This window comes from Bubalus bubalis, chromosome 21, assembly GCF_019923935.1.
Source record: "Bubalus bubalis isolate 160015118507 breed Murrah chromosome 21, NDDB_SH_1, whole genome shotgun sequence".
Classification (NCBI taxonomy): domain Eukaryota; kingdom Metazoa; phylum Chordata; class Mammalia; order Artiodactyla; family Bovidae; genus Bubalus; species Bubalus bubalis.
The window spans coordinates 17,467,672-17,485,242 of NC_059177.1; the positions used below are offsets into that span (position 1 = coordinate 17,467,672).

At 47.9% G+C, this 17,571-nt stretch overlaps 1 protein-coding gene across 4 annotated transcripts in view; it reads left to right on the forward strand.

The window, feature by feature from the left end:
- SRGAP3 (SLIT-ROBO Rho GTPase activating protein 3) overlaps positions 1-17,571 on the forward strand; it is a 247,457-nt gene that overhangs the window by 169,663 nt on the left and 60,223 nt on the right. For all 4 annotated transcript variants that reach the window (XM_006070759.4, XM_044933455.2, XM_044933456.2 and 1 more), the window contains exons 5-8: positions 9,165-9,350; positions 13,529-13,657; positions 15,421-15,642; positions 17,153-17,254. In XM_006070759.4, the coding sequence (XP_006070821.3) occupies positions 9,165-9,350; positions 13,529-13,657; positions 15,421-15,642; positions 17,153-17,254 (639 nt within the window). The remainder of the gene's footprint in view (positions 1-9,164; positions 9,351-13,528; positions 13,658-15,420; positions 15,643-17,152; positions 17,255-17,571) is intronic.

The window sequence follows — 17,571 nt, forward strand, 5'->3', positions numbered from 1 at the left end:
GAAGAAGCAAAGCCAAAACAAAACAGAAACAACACATTCTGTTTTTGTTGTTCAGCTAAAAATATGTTCAGATTTTCAATAGTTCTACATCACAGAATGCACCTGTTGTGCTTTGCACTAACAAACATTGTAGCATCTGTCACCTGGCCCCTCCTCCGGGCTCAGGAGCTCTGCTTGAGGCTCCCCCAGGCAGGGCTGCTGGGTCTGCCTTCCCAGCCCAGCACTGCTAGCGGGGCCCTGAGACTTGGTTCACTGCGATGTGGAGGGGCCTGGGGAACATCCACACGAGCCCACTGCTGGTGACGGGTGGACACTGGAGTAACAGATGGGCTCTGCCTTTTACTTACTCCATCTTTGATTTGATTTGCACTGGGCTTAGGCGTGTGAAATCAATTCTGGGCCCTCAGATAAATTTTTCAGTGGCATCTCCCTGTCCATTCTCCCTGTCCATCATCCCTGACCATTCTCAGGGATGCAATAGTAGAGAGAGCTTGAGATGGGATCCTGCAACCTGGGTTCTGGCCCCAGCTCCATGCCAGCCTCACTGTGTGTCTTTCTGGACTGACATCTGTCATCGCTGAAATATAACCACCATGCTTTCATCATGCCACTGGGCCCTGTGCCGTTTATTTAATAGTTTTCTTTAAATCAACTCTTAAAAAAAAAAAAAAAACACCTCTCCCTGTTGTAATTAATTTGTGGAGAAGCAGCTGTGTGTACTGAAAAGAATACAGGTTTTTAGAACCAAATGGATCTGGGTTCCAGGCCCTGTCACTTGTCAAACCCTTTGAGTCTCAGCCCCCTAGAATATGGGGATTCACCACCTCATCCTCTGGATTCCATGAGTGAGTGGCCTAGAGCATAGCACAGTGCCTGGCAAATATCAGTGTTAAATCATTGTGTGTTTATGAAAGTGAGGCATAAATATTTTTCATTTTTCCTTCCCTCTCTCCTCCTGCCTACAGCTCCACCAGGCTAGCTCGAGCTCAGAGAATATTTTGCCTAAAAAAGTTCAGCCACCTCCTGATTGCTCTCCCATCTCCCATCCTCCCATCCTTCATACTCGAGCCAGAGAGACCATTTGTAAAGAATTGTTGAATATTTAAAGTTAGAGATAGATAATGCATGCACAATGGAAAAAAAATCCCTGATAGTTAAACAGTACAAAAAGGTACCAAGTGATAAGTGTGTCTCCTGTTACCCGCCTCTCCCCCTCCTCCCATACATGCCCAGTTATTAGTTTCTAGTTCAGTGGGTGACTCCTTGGAGAGAGATGTAATTCATCACCAAGGTACATGGACACACGTATCCTGCACAAGGGACATCAGCTGGGCCTTGTGCAGCTTGCTCTGCATCTTGCTATTATAGTTATGTTTTGGAGATTGTTTCATTTCATTAGTGGTTAGAGCCTCCACTCTTACATGGAGCTTATCACATGCCAGAAATGGGTCTCAACACCCAGTGTCTTAATTCTTTTCACGCTCAGTTCACTTTTGAGGTAGGTGGTGCTGTTACCACCCATTTTAGAGACAAGCGGTGTGAGGCACAGAAAGGCCAGGTAGCCAGCCCAAGGCCACCTAGTGGGGGCGTGGCAGGGCCTGCTCCAAGTCTACCCACAGAAGTTGTTTACATAAATACATTCAACTATTTATATAAACACACGTATGTTAAAAAAGTGGCCACCTGCTCAAGTATTCTTGCCTGGAAAATTCCATGGACAGAGAAGCCTGGCAGGCTATAGTCCATGGGACCGCAAAGAGTTGGACATGACTGAGTGCCGAGCACATGCACACACACACACACACACACACACACACAGACATATATATTTTGGAAGGAAATGACACTTCACATTAGTGAATGAAAACAAACTGGCATAAAAGAAGGTTTCCATTAGCTAAATGGAGAAAAAACAATGTTAATTCTTTTTAAAAAAACTTTTTATTTTATATTGTAGTATAGCGATCAGCAAATGTTGAGATAGTTTCAGATGAACAACAAAGGGACTTAACCATACCTAAACATGTATCCATTCTTCCTCAAACTCCCCTCCCATCCAGACTGCCACATAACACTGAGCAGAGTTCCTTGTGCTATTCAGTAGGTCCTAGTTGGTTATCCATCTTAAATACAGCAGTGTGTACATGTCCATCCCAAACTCCCTAAGTGTCCCTTCCAATATTAATTCTTGCTGCTGCCTCTAAGGCAGGCATTAGATATGAGAGCACTGAGCTGAGTTTTTCCCCCTAATATAATCAGAAGGATTCCAAGAGAACTGAAAAGGGTTAATAACATGTCTGTAACACCTGAAATCACTTCTCTAACACAAGTAAGTGGTTCCCATTGCACACTTTGGGAAACCCTGATGCAGTGCAAGTTAGCTGGGCCTTGGTCCTCGATTCCTCATCTGCAGGATGAAGACAGGAAGCTAGAGGAACTCTGAGGTTCCTCTCAGGCTTGTCTCTTCATGCCGCCCTGGGAGGGAGACCAGGGCATGGCTCCGATTCAGGGCAGGGCAGGCCCTGCCAGCCTGTCACAGCCTGCTGGCCAGGCGTGTGCCCAGTGTCATCTAAGGCTGGCAGTGGTCCTTAGAAGAATGAGGGCAATAAGGTTTCCCTCTAGACAACCTCCCTACCCCTCTCAGCTCTCCCATGGAGACATTCCTTCACACAGCTGACGTTTACTGACGATCTGTGTGTCCAGAGGATGGGTCATGGCTTCACCATGTGACAGGTGTCAGCAGGGATATGGACACAGTGTGAGTGGAGAAGAGATGGTCTTGGATTGGAGCTGAATAACAGTGGACTTTCCTGGGTGGAGAGGGAGGCACAGAAGCAGGAAGCCAGGACCCGAGATGAGTAGCCCCTGTTCACCCAGTCAGTGTGAGTCAGACACTAAGTCTGGCCAGGAGGGGCCAGGGTTGATCTGGGTAGTGGGAAATCTAGTGGGGAAGGAAGTCCGCCTTTTGGGACTCGTTCAGGAGCAAGAGACAGAAAGCCAGGACAATGTGACATGTAAAAATGGCAACTTACTGAACCTCAGAGGCTGACCCACTAATTGCATTGTCTTTCTCCCCAGCAGAGTGTGTAATCTAAGGGCAGAGACCCTGTCTGTCTTCCACACAGTAGAATTTGCAGCACCTGGTATATAGTGCCTGCACATAATAAGCTGTTCAATAAATACTTAATGATTGGAAGTGTAGCTGCCCTCCCCCCGCCCCCGGCCGCCAATATACTCGCCAGAGCAAAGGCAGCAGAATGACATCTCCTCCATTTTATCTTATTCCCTCCCTCCCTTTTTCTTCTTTTCTGTCTCTCTTTCCCTCTCCCTTCCTTCTTTCCTTCCTTCCACCATCCCCTCCCTCATTTGATGTTGTTTTTCTCTACAGGAGGCTTCTCTCCTGTGGAGATAAAAGTTGGCCCACGTCCATCCCCCGCATCCCCGCCCCCTACAGGCTCACTTCCTATCCGCTCAGCGCCCCCTAGTGGACAGAAACACTGCCTTCCTCTTGTCTCCAGCAGAGCCCCAGGGCTGTTTCTAACTGGCCAGGCTGGGGGTCCCATCACTGCAGCCGGATTAACATCATGTTTACTGACAGGTCAGGCCTGGGTCTCCTGCCCACATGCAAGGATTGGAGGGTAGTGTTGGTTTCCCTTGAACCACATGGGCTGAGAACGGTGGAAGGGAATTTGGGGGATTTCCTCAAAGAAAATCAGGAAGCCATTCCAGAAGGAGGACTGGCTGATCCCTCGACAGAGAAAAACAGCAGATGTCTGCTGAGGGAGAGGAGAAGCTTGGGGAGGAGAAGAAAGTGGCTCCGTTGGCTGGTTTTCAGACAAACACCTGGTGTTCTCCTACCTGTAAGCTGTTCCTCAAACCTGTTTGGCTCACGTTTCTACTGGGCTTAATACTGACGTTGCTCCCTTTGTCTGGAACAATCCTCCCCCACTCCACACCCTGTTCACCCATCTGACAGCTGCTCTTCCTTCAAGGTTTAGTTTAGATATCACTTCCCCTCTAAGAAGCCTTCCTTTAGCAGCCCTTACTCCCCTCATCATAGCACTTCTCATATGCTGTGATAATCACTTGCATAATGTTTGTCTCCCTACGAGAGTGTGTATTCAGTGAGACTGTCTCTGTCTTCTACATTGTAGTGTTTCCTCATATAGGTCCGAGTGCAGTACCAGGCCCATCATGAGCTGTTCCATAAATATTTAACAATTGAAGGTGTAGCTGTTGCCCTACCCCCAAAGATTATATATTCATTAGAGCAAAGGCAATAGACTCAATTTTATCCTTGTCCATCCCATCCTTCCACCTACTCACCCATCTATCTAGCCATCCATCCATTCATCCACCTGCCACCCATCTATCCATCTTTCCACGCCTCCTTCCACCCACCCACCTATCTGCCTATCCAGCCACCACTATATCCAGCCAGCCGTCTAGCTGGATATACACTGATACTTGCAAATATACACTGATACTTGCTGGGTACCAGTCTCTGCTCTAATACAGGGATTATGATCATGGACGGTGTCCTGGCCCTTATGGACTTTGCACTCGAGTTGGGCGAGACAGTTTATAAATGTGCAAAATGAATAAGACAGTGATTAGAAGTTCTACGGAGAATGTAGGCAGCACAGAGTGTGGTGGTCGGACTGAAGTTTGGGTACTTCTCTTTTCCTTAAGGATGTCTTTGCTATGCTCTGGCCCAGGGTCTCACTTTGTTCACAACTCTTGCGTGGCTCAGGGATGGCCCTTCCTGTTGGGTGGAGGACACGTACACAGAATTGCATTGTTGAGAATTTTTTTTCTAAAAACTGATTCTTATCCTGCCCCAGCCTGTCCCTTTATTAATGATGTGAACTTCCAGATTGCGTTTGCCTTCTTTTGCATCTAAATCTGGATTTGAAGAACTGTGCAGATAATACTTTCCTATTATCATGATCTGAGGCTTTGGGAAGATGCAGGAGGCACAGAGTGCACAGCAAAGGCAGCATGATCACCAGAAGAGGAAATATGGACAGCCTGGCCATCTGGCTTGCTGTATGACTTAGGACCCAAACTTGCCATTTCTGGGCCTCAGTCTCCTTCAGTGACAGGATAATATATCAGGGTTTCTGGAGCGTCTCTGAGAACCTATGGAACTAATTTGGGGCCAAGAACAGTGGTCTCCACTTACATATCCCTGCCTAGTACTTCTCAACCTGTGCTAGACTTCTTCTGAAAGGCTGTCCCTGATAGGATCTCGAGGGCTGGAAAGTGAACTCCCATCTGGCAGTAAGCTTCTGGGTGTCTCTGAGGCCCTTCCAGAGATCCCAGGTTGAAGACTGTGTCCCAGTGACTTGACTGAACTCCTGCATCCTCCTCTGCTCCCTTCCCCACCCCCACACTGCTGGCAGCCTGCCACTCTGCAGTCACAGCTTCCCTAGGTCTCTGCAAGCCCTCCCCTGGTCTTTGCCAGGCAGCACAGAGAGGTCAAGCCTCTGCCACGAAGCCACCCGGCAAGTGGTGGGAGGGTCAATCTCAGAAGCAGGTCTCCTGAGTCTCCATGGTGCAGAGCACCCTTTCATCCCTGTGTTGTGGTTTCCTCGTTGGTAAAAGCAGGCAGAATATAGTCTACCTCATAGGGGTTTTGTGAAAAATAAGTGAATCAATGTCTGTGAGGTGCTTAGAAGTAGGCCTGGCATGTAGTAAGTGTTCAGTAAATGTTAGCTGCTATTATTATTATTCTGCTGCCTCCCAGGATTAATTGAAATGCTCCTTATGGGTAATAAAAAGAGAGGTTTGCAAAGTCTTAAGTAATAGGTAAATTTAAATATTATTCAGCACCTCCTGGACTGGCAATATTAAGCAGACTGTTCTGGACCATTGGAAACCTAAGGGCCTTTCATGCCAAAGCCCCTGTTTCAGGTAATTAAATAAAGGAAGCATCTAGAGGGTTCTGGGCATAAATAGACACTTCAGAGAGGTCCCCAGGTGAACTTTCTTGTAGCAGCTGTCTGACATAAGTGGCCCTGGGTAGTCCATTTCACCATGATTCTTGGGATCAGGAATTACCAACTGAATCACATAGAGTTTGACCCCAGGGTCACTGGGCTGTGTTCTCCAATCATGGGGTTTTTGGAATGCAGTTCAGAGACTACTCTGGGAATCTGGCTTGATGGAGGGCAGGAAGAGTACTCTGTGATTCAAGAGGAGTAGAAAAGTAGCCAAAGGAAAATGTGGGAGGCTGAGAAAGCCCAGCTGGGATGCTGACCTTGATCACTTGGATGAATGGATGTGTGAATGATTGGATGGGAAGCTCTAGGTGCAAATCGAAATGCTGTCTCTTCCTCTGAACTACCCAACACACACGATAAATCAGTGCTTGAGATAAGCAGACCTCAGCAGCTGAAATGGGGGAAAAAATGGATTTTTCAGGAATCCTTGAACCCAGAAAGGAAATGGAGTTCAGAAACGAACAGCACCAGCAGCACGGGGCAGGAATGCAGACGCCAGTGGTGTCTGTGAAGGTGGAGGGGTCAAGGAAAGGTTCGAGAATGGGAAAGGGGCCCAGAGACAGCCTTCAGCAGACATCCCAGATCTGAGTCACATTCCATTCCAGGAGCCACGGCTTAAAGATTGTTGGAAGTAGGCAACTACGTTGGTCATCCATAAACCTGCAGTCATTGCCTTTGGCCACTAGATGTCGAAAACACTTTGATCCGGCACATTTTCTGGCCCATTGAGTTGTTTAGAAGTAAGCTTAGAGAAGTTGGAGGGGATGGAGGAAGGGATGAAACCAGCAAGAAGGGCCTCTTTAAAGGCTTTAGAGCAACTGAAAAAAAAAAAAAAAAAAAAAAAAGGGCCGGATGCAGAGAAGTCTTCTCACCAAGTTCCACAAAGACAAGTTAACTGGAAGTTTTCATTTATTTTGAAATTTGGGGAGGTTTTCAGGATGAAAGGAGGGAGAAATGTGGTGTAGAATAAATTTTTTCCCCACATTAGCTAATGTTTTCTAGAGTTTGTATTTTCCTGAAGTCAAATAAGTAAGTTCAAGATTTTCAAACCCTCAGCCCAAATCAGACATGTAGATGGTCGTGGCAATGGTAGCGGCTTATGCTTATGTGGCTTTTACTGTGTAGTTGGTATTGATTTCAGTATCTTAAAAAATTAACTTATTTAGTCTCACCACAAACCTATGAGATAGGTGCTATTATTATCCCCATTTTATAGATGAGGGAGCAGAGGTCAGAGAGGTTATGTGACTTGCCCAAGATCACACAACTGGTAAGTGGCAGCATCAGGATTCAGCCCAGATATTTAGGCCAGAGTCCACATTCTTACCTAACCTGCTCTACAATAGGTGTTGACCCTGCTGACTCATGATGTATGACAAACTTCCTTAACAACAGATCCATGCTGTGATTTCATGGTAAGAATCACAGAATCTTATTAGAATCTCATTCTAATAATCTAACTTCACAGGACTTTGACGTGAAGGAGATAATAACATTGTCCAGTAATTCATTCGGAGTTCTTTGACTTAAAGGGCCTGGTTAGGCAGAAGCATGTCCCATCCCCAGGGGATCACCTCTGCTCCATTAGCTACTGTTAATTGTCCAAACAGCAGGAGAAAAGGACCAACAAGACTCAGGAGCCATGAATTCCAGAAATTTCTTGTGTTCTTTAGCATAGAAAGACAATCATGAACTTGATATTGCAAAGGGAAAGTATAGACCTAGTTGGGGACTGGGAGATAGAATACTGTTGGTATAGGACTGGCCTCGCTTGCTCTAAAGCTGCTCCAAATACATCTGCTGAGCAAATGGTAATGAATGAAGGAGACAGTATGATATGATAGTATTAAAAGTCTGAGGCCAAATTTTTACTGTGGTTACGTATATCATTTATATTTACTCTATGACCCTCTATTCCACTCCTATTTACTTAGGAGTAACGAAAACATCCATCAACAGAAAGAATTGTATGTGAACATTCTCAGCAATGTTGTTCATAATAGCCAGAAACTATACACAATCCAAATAAAGATCAATGTGTGAACAGATCAACAAATTGTGGTATAGCCATACAAGGGAATACTAATCAGCAATAAAAAAAGAATTGCTGATACATGCAGAAACATGGGAGAATCTCGAAAAAATTATGCTGAGTGAACAAGGGTAGGTGTAAAAGAGTTTATACACTATGGGTCCATATATATGAAGTTCTAGAACACACAAAACCAATCTGCAGTGTCAGAAAGCAAATCAGTGACTGCAGGGGGCTGGGATAAGTGGTGGGGACGGATCAGAAGGGGGCACGAGGGACCTTGTTGGTGTGATGGGAGTGTTCGGTATCTTGATTCTTAAGACGATCACAAGGATGTAAAGTCTGGAAACCACACTGATAATACTGTATCATCTTGGATACGCCACTTTGTTTTTCTACACCTTAGTTCTCCTGTTCGTAAAACTTGGTGGTTGCAGTAGATGATGTGTAGAATTTCTTCTGACTCAAAAATTCCTTTGTTATAGCAATATCTAATTCTTAATATGGAATTAGGGTAGCACTGTGCAATTTGCTTTAAAGGAATTAATTTTATAGTAGCTAAGGATGAATTTATTTCTGAGACCATAGAATATCTATTAGGTTACCCAATAATATTCCTTTTGGGAACAGCCATTTGCAGGCCAAATTTACTTAAGGAAACAGCTGAGAAAATGATTTGTGTGCGAGTAAGAAGGATGATCCCATGGAAATCCCACGAGTACCTAAGGAGAGCCTTTTCCAACGACACTGGGAAAGCGATGGGAGAGGGAGGCAAGCCACACAGCTGGCAGGGCTGGGTGGGTGGGGGGCCAGCTGAGGAAGGCCACGTTCATTACATCACTTCCCAGAGCCCCCAGAAGCTCAGAAGCTGCGGTGGCCCTTTTAATTTCCTCCTTACTCGTTCATTCCTGGCATTCAGCAAGGCCTTAATGATGATAGTCATCATCTCCAGTCCTCAGACAGCTTGTATAAAAATGAAGAGCCTAGGGGTTTCAGAGCATGTCATGGGAAGAGGGCAGGGGCAGAGCTGACCAGAGCACCAAAGTTGGAAGGGAGTTGGCAGCACTAAGGGCCACCCGTGCTGGGCTGTAACAGCCTATTTATTGCCTGCGCTCATGTGTCCCCAGGTCATGAAAACCTACCACATGTACCATGCAGAGAGCATCAGTGCGGAAAGCAAGCTGAAGGAGGCCGAGAAGCAGGAGGAGAAGCAGTTCAACAAGTCAGGAGACCTCAGCATGAACCTGCTCCGGCATGAGGACCGGCCCCAGCGCCGCAGCTCTGTGAAGAAGATCGAGAAGATGAAGGAGAAGGCGAGCAGAGGCCCTGGGGATTGGGACGAGGCAGGAAGGGGAGGGTCAGGCTCCCTCCAACCTGGGCCTCCCGCTCTGCACCCTGAGTGTCTGGGGGTAGATTAATGCTGTCGGCAACTGCTCCCCTGGGGGGGCAGTGCTATGGTGGAGGCAGGGCTGGCCATGCCTCTGCTAGTACTTTTTAGGCCTCTGGCCAAGGTCAGAAGAAGGAGAGATGCTCAGCTGGCTGGAGAGCTGAACTGTGATGAGACTCTCGTGCAGGGAGCATCTTCTGGCAAGAATCACCAGGCATTAGTGTGGGTGGAGCCTGCCCTGGAGGTGGATTTAGTGGCTGGGGGGGCTGACTGGACCTTAATGTGTCCCAACAAGGCAACAGCACTGGGGTACCAACCAACACCTGGGAACCAGCTAAAGAACCATTCTGAAGAAATTGCCACTGCCAGGCCAAAGCCGGGCCACACAGAATCCTTGTGTATTGATGCTGGAGAAGTGCTTTTGTGTGACATGGTGAAAGTGCTAGTTTTGAAGTCAGACAGGCTGAGTTTTGCAGATGCCACATTTATAACAACCCTCTGAACTTTAGTTTTAAAATTTGACAGTGATTACAAACAAATCTCCTTTCTCATATGAACTGTCCTCAATTGGTAGTGGCTACCCAGAGCCCTGGGCTTCCCAGGTGGCACTAGTGGTAAAGAACCTGCCTCCAGTGCAAGAGACTAAGAAACACTGGCTCAATTCCTGGGTCAGGAAGATCCCCTGGAGGAGGGCATGGCAACCCACTCCAGTATTCTTGCCTGGAGAATCCCATGGACAGAGGAGCCTGGTGGGCTATGGTCTGTAGTGTCACAAAGAGTCAGACCAAATGTAGTGACTTGGCACGCACACTTGCACCCAGAGCCTTATGTTGAGGATTATGAGCCCCCTCAAGGCTTTAGTTAAAGATAGTACGGTGATCAATTAATGAGGTCTGCCATGGCCAGGGAATTTAAAGGGGCAGTGTGCATCCTGCCGTTTTTCATCCTAGATTAGGTTACTTCTTAGGTTCCTTTCTTCTTAAAGGGCTATGATTTTCTTGCTGAATTCTCTGCATTCATTCATTCCATATAATCAGCAGACATTTCTGATCTTTTTCTATTTGCCAAACATTGCATCAGATGTTTATTTAGGCTTCTATTAGACTAATTCTATGAGACTAATTCTGTGAGACTGACGATTATATGATCCTACAGCTCTCATTATAGGAGATTGAGTGGGAATAAAATCCAACAGGACCTGGGTAAGCTGGAAAAATAACCAGAGGCAAATGAAATATCAGAGTCATTTCCAAAGCCAAAGAAAAATATACTTCATGATAAACAGGCAGGGGCCCAGTTAAGAGATGGACAAAGGATTTGAATAGACACTTCTCTAAACAACATATGTAACTGGCCAATAAGTACATGAAAAGATGCTCAGCATCATTAGTTACTAAGGAAATCCAAGTCAAAAGCACAGCCCCTCCATGGTGGCTGAAATATAAAAGTCAGATAACCACAAGTGTTGGTGAGGATATAGAGAAACTGGAACCGTCATACACTGCTGGAGGGAATGTAAACTGGTGCAGCCACTTTGGAAAATAGTCTGAAAGTTCCTCAAAATGTTAAACATAGAGTTACCATATAACTCAGCAATTCCACTCCTGGAACTTGATAGCAGTTTCATGCATAATAGCCAAAGAGTAGAAACAATCAACTGATGAATAAAACATGGTAAATCCCTATAAGGGAATCTTCAGCCATGAAAAGGAATGAATACAGATACAACATGGATGAACCTTGAAAACAAGTGTGCTAAGTGAAAGAAACCAGGTACAAAAGACCACATATTATATGATTCTGTTTATTTGAAATGTCCAGAATAGACAAATGTATATAGATAGAAAGCAGATTATTGGTTGTCAGGAGCTGGGGCAGAAAAGAATGGAGAGTGATTGCTAATATACAGGGTTTCCTTTGGGGTGATGAAAATACTCTAAATTTAGATAGTGGCGCTGGCTGTATTGATACAATATTCTGGGAATATACTTTGATACAATATGTCCGAGAATACACTAGGAACAGACTTTCAAAAGTAAGATAACCAGGCAGGGAATTACAGAGCTACAACATAAGGGGATCTATAGAGGGGTGGGGACAGCATTGGTTAGAGAGGTCTGGAAACTTAAGATTGAGTTCAGGATTGTATGCTAATCAGTCATTTGGCTCTTGGACAACCTACTTCTCGTCAATGTTTATTTCCTCACCTATAAAATGGATGAATTAAACTAGGATATCTTCAATATCCTTTCCAGGTATAAACTTTTATGAGTCCATGAAGGGCTGAAAATGGTCTCAGGGTCATAGTAACCCCCTGGAAATGGGCCAAGAATATCAAAACTCTCTGTGGAGGCTGGGTGTGTGGCTAGTTCAGGGTGTGACTGCCAGAAGTTTGTTGCTAGAAATTCCCAGAATAAGTGGACCCTGAATAAAGGTCAGAAGAGATGTCTGAGGAGAATTAAAAGGCTGACAGTAGAGTGTCTCCGCTAAACAGGAGAACGTGATCTGCAGGAAGGAAGGTTGAGAGTGCCTTGGTGGGAAGTAGCCTTGTTTCTTAAAGGAGGCTGTCTTCCTCCTCGGCAATGGGACTCATCTGTCTGAAGGGGGCAAAGAGACAGCTCTCCAACCCATGGACTCATTTCTGCTTCCTGCCCAGGATGGCCCAGGACAAAAGCAGCTTCCCAGGGAGGTGGTCCAGCTCAGACTGGGTCAAGACTGCACCTCTGGCTGCCACACCCCATCTCACCGCACCAGTCACATCCAGCCAGTGCCAATCACTTCATGCTGCCCGTATGCAGCGACTGTTCTGGGTGCTGTAGGCGCAGCCATGAACAGGGACCATTAAGCCCCTGACTTCACAGGGGACACTGAAAATCAGCAAGTTAGCAAAGAGGTAAAAAATATAATTTAGGGTGGTGAAAAGTACTCATGAAAAAAACTGAGCAACCAAAGTGTCCTTCAGTAGTTGAGTGGCTAAGTAACTGTGGTACATCCAGACAATGGAGTGTTATTCAGCACTAAAAAGAAATGAGCTATCAAGTCATGAAAAGACATAGAGGAACCTTAAATGCATGTGACAGAAACCAATCTGAAAAGGCTACATATTTCCAATTATATGACATTCTAAGAAAGGCAGAACTATGGAGACATTAAAAAAAAAATCAGTGGTTACCACCATTACTTGGGAGAGCAGGATGAACGGGTGGAGCAGAGAGGATTTTTCCGGCTGGGAAACTGCTCTGATACTCTAAGGATGGAAACATGTCACTATACATTTGTTCAAATCCACAGAATATACACCAAGACTGAACCCTTGGGTAAACTGTAGACTCTGGGTGATAGCAATGTGTCAGTAGGTCCACCAATTGTAACAAATGTACCACCTGGTAGCGGGTGCTGAGGGTTGGGGGGCAGTGTGTGGGGGCCAGGAGGCATGCTGAGTCTTTTTACCTTCCTTTCAGTTTTGCTGTGAAGCTAAAACTGCTCTAAAAAAAGTCTTTTAAAAAGTAAATAAAAATAATCACTAAAAATTGAATAAAGATTAAATAAATGGGAAAAACAGGGCAGAATAGAGCATGGGAAGGGGCAGGCAAGATGCCGGGGACACTGATGCATGTGACTGTGGCTAAGGACCTGAATAACGTTAAGAAGCAGACCATGAGGGACCTGGAAGGATGGCCTGCCACGTGGAGGGAAGGAGTCTGAGTCTAGAGGCAGGAGTGAACTGGCCTCTAAAGGCTGGACAGAGGAGGGCCTCATAAAGGATGGGAACATGGAAGAAAAGCCAGGTCAGGAGGGCTTCACAGGCCATCATCGGGGTTTGAGCAGCCTCTGGGGGGTGTTGAGCAGGGGTGTGAGTTACACTCTGCTCTGGCAAACCCAGGGAAAGCCTGCAGCTTATCCAGCAGTGCTGTTGCCAGCTGCACGTGTGTGGTATAAGGTGGAGCTCTTTGAGTACAGGGTATAGATCTTACTCACTCAGCATGTGGGGTAAGGCATCCCAGGGCCATATGAGGGGCTGAATGCAGATACTGGCCATGTAGAAAATCCCAAATCCCTCCCATCAGTGGCTTTGCTCTCACATCCATTTTTTCCTTCCTCCAGAGGCAGGCAAAGTATTCTGAGAACAAGCTGAAGTGCACCAAGGCCCGGAACGACTACTTGCTGAATCTGGCAGCCACCAACGCGGCTATAAGCAAATACTACATCCACGACGTCTCCGACCTCATCGACGTGAGCTCCTGGGGAGTCTATGTTGATGACCTGCCTGGCGAGAGTCATCAGCTACGGGAGGGCTGGCCCTTGTTCTTTGCTGATGTGTGGGGTGGATGGTGGCCCCAGGAGCCCTGATGGAGGAGACAGGCAGGGAACATTTGAGAGAGAAGTATCACCCCATAGCTTCTACCTCCCCAGGTGGAAGTGGGCCTCTGGCAGCCCTTGCACATTTGGGTTAGGAAATTGTAGTTCAGCGTGCACTTTCCAGGCACCTTCCTCTACACCAGGCCCTTTACTGGTTTTGGGGATAGAGGGGTAATTGTACACAGTTCATGCCCTGGGGACTTCCCACAATTGTAAAGATGGTTATATGTTCAGCACCCCTGGGGTCCAGTCCTCCAGACATAGGGAAGAAAATAATGAATGAGACAGAATTACGCAGATCAGCTTTACTTGGGGATGTTATGTTGGGAGGAATCAGGCAGTTGAAGTAAAAGGAAAATGGAACACTGGCTCCTGAGCGCCAGCTGTGCAGAACGCACCGGCGGGACAACCAGATTTGGGCGGGAATGCTGTGAGCACCAGATTTGGGGCAGCTCCTGTGTCAGCTGTGATGGAGCTGGAGTTGCTTGGTGTGTCTTCATGAAGACAGGTATCCGGCCCAGAAGGTGCTTGGTCAGGCTCTGTGAGGGCATCCTTTTCCTCTGGCCCTGGTGCACCCCATCAGGAAGTCACAGGGTCATCGCTCTTCCTGCAGCTGCAAAGGGCCACGTTAGTGTCATTATCACCACCTCCGAGAGAGGGAGCTGCCTGGCCCTGCCTTCAAGTGCCCACCATTCCTGCTTCCAAGGCCGGAACCCTCCTTTTTCCTCCCTTTCAGCTTTCTTTTTCACACAGCCCTTTCATTTGTTTATTTACCAAGTTTTTACTGAGTACCTACTAGCTCTAGGTCTTGAGGTACAACAGGGGCCAAGAGCCAGTGGGTTTGTCCTCGTGAATCTCAACTTGCATCACCCTGCTGCTTTAAAGGCAAATGTAATGCCAAGTGGCCAGAGAAGGCAATGGCACCCCACTCCAGTACTCTTGCCTGGAAAATCCCATGAATGGAGGAGCCTGGAGGCTGCAGTCCATGGGGTCGCAAAGAGTCGGACATGACTGAGCGACTTCACTTTCACTTTTCACTTCCATGCATTGGAGAAGGAAATGGCAACCCACTCCAATGTTCTTGCCTGGAGAATCCCAGGGACGGGGGAGCTTGCTGGGCTGCCGTCTATGGGGTCGCACAGAGTCAGACACGACTGAAGCGACTTAGCCGCAGCAGCAGCAGCATGCCAAGTGGCAGGTGTTAAACGCTGAGGGAAGTAGAGGGAGATGTGGACCCCTGATATGGGACACCTGGTGTAAACTCTGAGTGGGGAGAACATCAAGGAAGGCTTCCTGGAAGAAATGACCTCTAAACTGGAACCCAAAGGAAGAATATTTAGACAGGAAGAAAAAGGAAGAGGCTTCCAGGCAGATAGTATGAGTGTGTGAAGGCATGGAGATTAGAAAGAACACGGTGAGTGTGGGGAGCTGAGAAAAGCACTGTCATCGCCCAGACTGTAATCCCACTGCTCCCTCCGAGGGCTTTGGCATGACTTGTGTGGTAAGATTCCGTAGTGCACGAGGGCTTCCGGCATGGAAGGGTTGACTGTGGAGCAGGAGGTAACCTAAGTCACCGTGACGGCCCCTCTCCACATCACCACCCTCACCTGCACATTCTGTATGTGCTTCTTTCCAAGTGCTGTGACTTGGGCTTTCACGCCAGCCTGGCCCGCACCTTCCGGACCTACCTCTCAGCCGAGTACAACCTGGAGACCTCTCGCCACGAGGGGCTGGACGTCATCGAGAATGCCGTGGACAACCTAGATTCCCGAAGCGACAAGCACACGGTCATGGACATGTGTAACCAGGTCTTCTGTCCCCCGCTCAAGTTCGAGTTTCAGCCCCACATGGGGGACGAGGTAGGCTTCTCCCAGGAGCCCCTGCTTGAGGCTGCTTCTGTCCCTCTGCCTTGAGCTCCCAGAGTACTGGGGGGAGGAGAATGTCAGCTCAGAGGCCTGCGGTCAAGTTCTTGGCACGTGGGCTTCCCCAGTGGAGGAGTTTACCACTAATCCCCTAATCTTGGTGGCTCAAGTCCCCTTCCTGCGAAATTGCAGAACTTTAGCTTCCGATAAAATCCCTCACAGTTGTGTCTAGAAGACCCCAAGGGAGCCCCACACCTACACTTAGACCATCATCTCGCGTTCTCCCCTCAGATGGTCCTGGATCACCGAAGGTGGGGCCTCAGCAGAGCCTTGCTGGCCTGGGCTCCAGTACCCTGAGCCCTCAGCACACCAGCCAGCTGAGTTCCCTTCAGGGCTTGTGGTGCTCACATCCTCATGATGTTCTGGAAAAAAAAACAAATGGGAAAAGACACTCGTCACTACCTTCAGAGCAACAAACTAGTTACCCAAGTTTCACAAAACTTCTTATGAAAATCTCTCCTTGAGCTTTTCCATGTCATCCCTCCCTCTCTCCAGGGCTCAGGCCCTGGCCCCTGGAACAACGGAGGACAGCCACAGTGTCATTTCTGGCTCCCCGTCTCTACCTCCAGGGATAGGTGCCCAGAACTTTCTTCTAGTGGCCCCATTCCCTCCACCTAAGATACGCCACCCAGGCACGTGAGAGAGGGACCCAGCCAGACTCTGGATCCAGGTGGGAGCTCGGCTGGGCTGTCACTGCACCTGCGTAGCAGGGAGCGCCCCGGAGGCACCTTTGAAGGTGCCTTTAGCTGGGCCCTACCACAGCCCTACCGACTTCCTTTGTTTGCAAGAGATGCCTTCTGCTGGGCTTCCCCACAGCTCCAGCACCATCCCAGCCCCTTGTGTCCAGCCCTTTGACTCATCGTCTGGTGACTGAAGGCTGGGTTAAAAAACAGAGACCCGCTGTCTCTTATGAGCTCAGCCAGGTGACACCAGGCAGCCCAGCCCACGGTAGTCAGAGCCTTGGCTGGACTGGGGGTAGGAGAACTGTATCTCTCTCTCATCTTCCTCTCTTCCCCCCTCCTATCTCAGTCAGCCCACGTGGGGAGAAGGGCAGTGAGAGGGTCGCTGCTACACGGCTGCCTGTCTGGAGCACCTTCCTGCTGGGCCCATCCCACTGTTTCCCATCCTTCCTTCTTTTCATTGGCTACTCTTAGGCACAGCTTCCTGCCTGGAAATTAGCCAGTTAGTCTCACTTAATGGCATCGTGTCAGTAGTGAGCCATCGTGTGCTGCACAATCATAGACCAAGAGTTGTAAGAGGGTGGCCCTGGCTCCTGGCTGGCTCTGCTGTTGCCCAGTACAAGCTGTGTGATCTTGGGCAGGTCGCTTAACCTTTCCAGACCTGTTTCTGCAGCTGTTGATGGGGACGTTAGTGATGGCCTGGCCCCAGTTCCGCAGAGGGGCCGAGGGCCTGGGGCAACCGCAGGCGGTGGCTATCGTTTCTGCAGGTGTGCCAGGTCAGCGCCCAGCAGCCCGTCCAGACGGAACTGCTCATGCGGTACCACCAGCTGCAGTCCAGACTGGCCACTCTCAAGATTGAGAATGAGGAGGTGAGTGAGCCCACTGTTCCATGAGGGATTTCATTACAAGGGCCTGGCTGCTCAGGGGGCATCCACTGTTGCTTTGGAAGATGTGAGAAGTCAGGGTTCATCTGTAAGATGCACAACCATTGAAACCATACCCACCAAGAATCTTTAATGGCATGGGGAATGCTTCTGCATGTATGCTCAGTCATGTCCGACTCTTTTGTGACCCCCTGGACTATAGCCCTCCAGGCTCTTCTGTCCATGGGATTTCCCAGGCAAGAATACTGGAGTGGGTTGCCATTTTCTTCTCCAGAGGATCTTCCTGACCCAGGGATCCAACC